We start from the raw sequence: 6,663 nt of genomic DNA, 5'->3' as shown, positions 1-6,663 counted from the left end.
CCATACATTTTCCCTGACACCCAGAAGTTCTAGTTAGAATTTGAATGGTTAGCAGTAATGGAAAAAGGTCCAATTCACACACTTATCAAGAGAAGGTCCCTTATCTTCCCTACTGCCTCTGATCTAGTGGACCCATTCAACAAATGCTTCCTTTAAATAAATTGTGTTGGAGTGGCTGTCTAAAGGAATATATGAAATTGTGCCACTGTTTCTGCTAAAGATGAGGAATAGGATGTGTAGCTTTTACTGTGTACTTTCACTCAAGTATGACAATGTAGTACTTTTTCCACCTCAGATCTGTTTAATCGAAAGTTGCAAGCACTGAAACACTTTGCTGCTAGCCAGTGACTTGATACGTTTATTTAGCTAATGTGGCCTGCCTGCCCTGGGACTGAACACCTCCCCCTGCAACTGGATCCTGGACTTCTTGACAGGTTGCCCCCAGATGGTGAGGGTAGGCAACAACACATCCGGCACGCTGACCATCAACACGGGGGCACCTCAAGTGTGCGTGCTTAGTCCCCTCCTGCACGACTCCAACACCATTAAGTTTGCCAACGTTGGTAGGTCTGATCACCAACGATGACACAGCCTAGCAGTGTGGTGCCAGGACAATCTCTCCCTCAACGTCAGTAAAACGATGGATCTGATTGTGGACTACAGGAAATGGAAGGCCGAGATACGCCCCCATTCATATTGACAGGGCTGTAGTGGAGGGGGTCCAAACACAACACAGTTGTGAAGAGTGCACAGCAATGCCTCTTACCCAAAGATTTGGCATAGACCCTCTGATACTCAAAGTTCTACAGCTACACCATAGAGAGCATCTGGACTGGCTGCATCACCACTTGGTATGGCAACTGCTTGGCATCCGACCGCAAGGCGCTACAGAGGGTCATGCGTATGGCCTAGTACAGGGGGGGCAGAACATAATTAGCAAATCATTTGTAGACTGCAAATTGACCTAAAGAAACCCAAACATATGTTTGAATGAAACATAATTTCAAACCGGTCACGTGTCTCTATGCGTGGGAATACCTTGGAACATAGTTCTTAAATTAAAATCACTTGGAGCTGATTTACTGGTGTTTTTAGTCTTTCATGTTTTGCTCAGAAAACTTGGGAGGGCAGATATGACCATCCGCGGGCGAAATTCGGCCTCTGTGCGCACACACTCACACATACTTTCACTAACGCCCCAAAACACACACACACACACACACACACACACTGCTGCTACTGTCTATTATTTATACTGTTGCCTAGTTACTTTAGGATCACGATTTCAATTTCTTGTTAACTTCAGCTCTGCATTGCTGGAAATGGACCCGTAAGTAAGACATGTGACACATACAATTCCATTTTTTTATTTTTTTACATTTGCTCAATGTGCCTGCTGCTGTTAGCAAGCTTCATTGACAAACACAGGGATGGAACTTAGCTAGATAGTGATTTTGGACACTGGTAAACTGTGTGTAGTTTGTTCTTTATTTCTGATAGTTTGAAAGCTTGCTGATGAAGTTGTAGACATGTTCTCAGAAATCAGTCCTGCACTGCAGCAGCTGACTAGAATCTGTCTGTAGTGCACTACTGGTTTTCAGGCAACTTTTTGTACTTGAGAAATACTAATCTGACCATTGAATATTGGTCTATCAACCTTTCATTGGAGAGCATATAGTTTGATATGAATTATAATTTAATTCATTCATTCATTCATTCATCACTCCCTGTCTCTCAATTCTCCATTATAACATGAATAACTCTAATAGTAGGTCACTCCTATTAGATTAGCCAGAAGATAAACAATTCAATACAGACAGGGAATCTGAGCGTATTATAATTCTGACAGGTTGTATGTCCTCCACCCACTGGAGGGAAACTACTATCGCCAACAGTTCAAATGATTATACTGACAGTTCATCTGTTAGTCTTCTACATATCTGCACATCAAGTTCAGGAACATAAACACCTGCTAGCTGTGCGCCCACTTTCTGGGTCCTTGGATTCATCTGTGAAAAGCGATAGAAATGCATAAAAACTTCAACCATAGTAATTGTGTATCAGTTTCCCAATATCACTGATGTCTGACCAATCCTTAATTTTCTCTACCAAGGTTAGCTCAACAGGATCTGGGAGTAACATCCACTATAGAAAAGCATGTCTGTTCTACATATTACATTTCTATGAACACTCTCTAAAGTTGAGCCCTCCTCAATAAAGCTCCAGGTGTATGTGATTTTGTGTGCACAAAGGCAACCAATGACAATCAACTTCACATTTTTCAGCCCCTGTTTAATTAATCAGGTCTGGACAATAATCAAGCTGATTTCTAAATGGGGTAGAGCCTTTGTCAGACAATGTGGCTATAAAATGGTTTGACAGACTTTGTGGAAGAATTGATGAGAATATCTTATGTCTATTTGGAGTGATGGGGTTCAGGCAAGTGTCTGCAGTGTCTGCAGCGCTGCTGTTGATCGTGGCGTTTGGCTGTGTTAGTGATGCTTGGATCTCCAGATGGTTTTATCCGAGATTGGGGTTTCTGCATGACGGTGGAGTTTCAGCCCAGTTTGACACTCAGAAACCAGTGCAAGAAGACCCTGCGGGAGAGGACCCTGTGGGACAAGAACCTAGTGAGCCCATTGTTGAGCCTGTGGTGCAGGAGCCCGTGGGACAGGAAACTAGCCAGGCTGAAGACCCTGAGAGCTTCCAGTCCAAGCAGACATTTGAGAACCCTCTGACTTGGCTCTATCCTTCGATTGAGAAGCATGAGTGCAATTCTACAGTGTTTGAGCGGCTAAAGCAGGTGGCAGCCAACAGTGTGGTGGCTTGGTGTGGGCAAAGTGTGGTCCGTGTGGAGGTGAAACAGGAACTTCTGGGGATTGGCTGGCTCATCCAGCCAGAGCGTATCACTCTAAGATGCTGTGCTGCCATTGAGGAGGACGCTGAAGCTCTTGTGCTCACATTTGAATCAGAGCTGCATGGCTGTGGCAGTGAGCTGACGGTATGTCACATTTTGTTGTTTAACTTCCTGAAGGATGATATCATTATCTGATACATGATTTGTGATCTGTTCCTAGATGACTGAGGATGTGCTGATCTACACCTTCACTCTTGTATATGAGCCAAAACCTCTTGCTAACATTTCTATATTGAACACCAGTAAAGCTATGGTTGATATTGAGTGCCACTACTTGAGGTAACTCTTGTTGCATTCTTCACTTTGACAACATCTATAAATCTGTAGTTTGAGTAATGGTTTGTTCTGTGTTTCTAGGAATCATGAAGTGCGCAGCAATTCCCTGAAGTATGCTGTTGAACCTAGCAAGCCTGTGGGCCAAGAACCTAGCCAGCTTGTTATAAAGCCTGTAGAGGTAGAGCCTGTGGGCCGGGAACCTAGCGTAGAGCCTGTGGGCCGGGAACCTAGCGTAGAGCCTGTGGGCCGGGAACCTAGCGTAGAGCCTGTGGGCCGGGAACCTAGCGTAGAGCCTGTGGGCCGGGAACCTAGCGTAGAGCCTGTGGGCCGGGAACCTAGCGTAGAGCCTGTGGGCCGGGAACCTAGCGTAGAGCCTGTGGGCCGGGAACCTAGTGAGCGTGTTGGAGAGCAGCCTGTAGGCCAGGAACCTGTTGGAGAGCAGCCTGTGGTCCAAGAGTCTGTGGGCCATGAACCTGGAGAGCAACCTATGGGCCATGAGCCTGTGGGTCAAGAACCTAGTGAGCCTTTGGGACAGCAACCTGTTGGAGAGCAGCCTGTGGGCCAGGAACTTAGCCAGCAGCCTGTTGGCGAGCCTTTGGTCCAGGAATCTAGTGAGCATGTTGGCGAGCAGCCTGTGGGCCAGGAAACTGTTGGAGAGCAGCTTGTGGGCCAGGAACCTAGCCATCAGTCTGTTGGCGAGCCTTTGGGGGAAGAACCTAGTGAGCATGTTGGAGAGCCTGTTGACCATGACCCTGTGGGCCGGGAACCTAGCGAGCCTGTGGGCCGGGAACCTAGCGAGCCTGTGGGCCGGGAACCTAGCGAGCCTGTGGGCCGGGAACCTAGCGAGCCTGTGGGCCGGGAACCTAGCGAGCCTGTGGGCCGGGAACCTAGCGAGCCTGTGGGCCGGGAACCTAGCGAGCCTGTGGGCCGGGAACCTAGCGAGCCTGTGGGCCGGGAACCTAGCGAGCGTGTTGGAGAGCAGCCTGTGAGCCAGGAACCAAATGAGATTTTGGGTAATGAACTTAGCGAGCCTGTGGGCCAGGAACCTAGCCAGCCTTTGGGCCAAGAACCTAGTGAGCATGTTGGGGAGCCTGTGGGCCAGCAACCTGTTGGAGAGCAGCATGTGATCCAAGAGCCTGTGGGCCATGAACCTGGAGAGCAACCTGTGGGCCATGACCCTGGAGAGCAACCTGTGGGTCATGAGCCTGTGGGTCAAGAACGTAGTGAGCCTTGGGGCCAGCAACCTGTTGGAGAGCAGCCTGTGGGCCAGGAACTTAGCCAGCAGCCTGTTGGTGAGCCTTTGGGTCAAGAACCTAGTGAGCATGTTGGAGAGCCTGTTGACCATGACCCTGTGGGCCGGGAACCTAGCGAGCCTGTGGGCCGGGAACCTAGCGAGCCTGTGGGCCGGGAACCTAGCGAGCCTGTGGGCCGGGAACCTAGCGAGCCTGTGGGCCGGGAACCTAGCGAGCGTGTTGGAGAGCAGCCTGTCGGCCAGGAACCAAATGAGATTTTGGGTAATGAACTTAGCGAGCCTGTGGGCCAGGAACCTAGCCAGCCTTTGGGCCAAGAACCTAGTGTGCATGTTGGGGAGCCTGTGGGCCAGGAACCTAGCGAGCCTGTGGGCCAGCAACCTGTTGGAGAGCAGCATGTGATCCAAGAGCCTGTGGGCCATGAACCTGGAGAGCAACCTGTGGGCCATGAACCTGGAGAGCAACCTGTGGGCCATGAACCTGGAGAGCAACCTGTGGGCCATGAACCTGGAGAGCAACCTGTGGGTCATGAGCCTGTGGGTCAAGAACGTAGTGAGCCTTGGGGCCAGCAACCTGTTGGAGAGCAGCCTGTGGGCCAGGAACTTAACCAGCAGCCTGTTGGCGAGCTTTTGGGTCAAGAACCTACTGAGCATGTTGGAGAGCCTGTTGACCATGACCCTGTGGGCCAAGAACCTAGTGAGCCTGTGGGTCAGGAACCTAGGGAGAATCTTGAAGAGCTTGTGGGCCAGGAACCAAGTGAGATTTTGGGTAATGAACTTAGTGAGCCTGTGGGCCAGGAACCTATCAAGCAGCCTTTGGGCCAGCAACCTGTTGGAGAGCAGCCTGTGGGCCAGGAACTTAACCAGCAGCCTGTGGGCCAAGACCCTAATGAACCTGTGGGAGAGCAGCCTGTGGGCCAGCAATTTAGCCAGCAACCTGTTGGCGAGCCTTTGGGCCAAGAGTCTAGTGAGCATGTTGGAGAGCCTGTGGGCCAAGATCCTAGTGAGCCTGTGGGAGAGCAGCCTGTGGGTCAGGAACCTAGTGAGCCTGTGGGAGAGCAGCCTGTGGGTCAGGAACCTAGCCAGTCTGTGGCCCAAGAGCCTGTGGGCCATGAACCTGGAGACCAGCCTTTGAGCCAGGAATCTGTTGGAGAGCAGCCTATGGGCCAGCCTTTGGGGCAAGAACGTAGTGAAGATGTGGGCCAAGAACCTAGTGAGCAGCCTGTTGTCGAGCCTTTGGGTCAGGAATCTAGCGAGCCTTTGGTCCAAGAACCTAGTAAATATGTTGAAGAGCCCGTGGGCCAGGAACCAAGTGAGATTTTGGGTAATGAACTTAGCGAGCCTGTGGGTGAGCCTGTGGGCCAGGAACCTAGCGAGCAGCCTGTTGGCGAGCCTTTGGTTCAGGAACCTAGCGAGCCTTTGGGCCAAGAACCTAGTGAGGGTGTTGGAGCACAGCCTGTGGGCCAGCAACCTGTTGGAGAGCAGCCTGTGGGCCAGGAACATGTTGGTGTGTCTAGCCAGGAAAAGACCTTGAGCGCTCCCAGTCCAAGCAGACCTCTGAGAACCCTTTGACTTGGAGCTATCCGCAAGTTGCAAAGCCTGAGCACAGGCCTACTGTGTCTGAGCGGCTGAAGCAGGTGGCGGCCAACAGTGTGTCGGCTCAGTGTGGGGAGAGTGTGGTCCGCGTGCAGGTGAACCAGGACCTGCTGGGGATTGGCCGGCTCATACAGCCAGAGCGTATCACTCTAGGAGGTTGTGCTGCCACTGAGGAGGACGCTGAAGCTCATGTGATCACCTTTGAATCAGAGCTGCATGGCTGTGGCAGTGAGCTGACGGTATGTCACATTTGCTGTTTAACTTCCTGACTGAATCATTATCTTTGTGCTACATCACTTGTGATCCTGTTCCTAGATGACTGAGGATGTGCTGATCTACACCTTCACGCTTGTCTATGAGCCAAAACCTCTTGCTAACACTTCTATAGTGAAAACCAGTGCAGCTATGGTTGATATTGAGTGCCACTACTTGAGGTAACTATTGTTGCGTTCTTCACTTTGACAACCCATATCATTCTGAGGTTTGAGTAATGCCATAGTCCATGTTTGTTTCTAGGAATCACGATGTGAGCAGCAATGCCCTGAAGCCAACCTGGATCCCCAACATTTCCAACATGGTGGCAGAGGAACTCCTCTACTTCTCCCTGAGGTTAATGACTGGTAGG

At 50.5% G+C, this 6,663-nt stretch overlaps 1 protein-coding gene across 3 annotated transcripts; it reads left to right on the top strand.

Moving 5' to 3' along the window:
* Positions 1–2,357: 2,357 nt before the first annotated feature.
* On the top strand, positions 2,358–6,120 carry LOC112260841 (glutenin, high molecular weight subunit DX5-like). Of its 3 annotated transcripts, none has more exons than XM_042328991.1 (4): positions 2,358–3,001; positions 3,078–3,196; positions 3,275–4,389; positions 4,969–6,120. In XM_042328991.1, exons 1-4 carry the CDS (start codon positions 2,429–2,431, stop codon positions 6,012–6,014), a joined length of 2,853 nt encoding a protein of 950 aa, XP_042184925.1. In that variant the 5' UTR covers positions 2,358–2,428; the 3' UTR covers positions 6,015–6,120. The 3 variants fall into 3 exon arrangements, with proteins under 3 accessions (XP_042184925.1, XP_042184924.1, XP_024291973.2); XM_042328990.1 differs by having other exon boundaries at positions 2,359–3,001; positions 3,275–4,731; positions 5,224–6,120; XM_024436205.2 differs by having other exon boundaries at positions 2,359–3,001; positions 3,275–6,120.
* The last annotated feature ends 543 nt before the right edge of the window (positions 6,121–6,663 follow it).

Source organism: Oncorhynchus tshawytscha, linkage group LG10 (genome assembly GCF_018296145.1).
Source record: "Oncorhynchus tshawytscha isolate Ot180627B linkage group LG10, Otsh_v2.0, whole genome shotgun sequence".
Classification (NCBI taxonomy): domain Eukaryota; kingdom Metazoa; phylum Chordata; class Actinopteri; order Salmoniformes; family Salmonidae; genus Oncorhynchus; species Oncorhynchus tshawytscha.
This window is presented reverse-complemented; position numbering and strand designations above follow the sequence as displayed.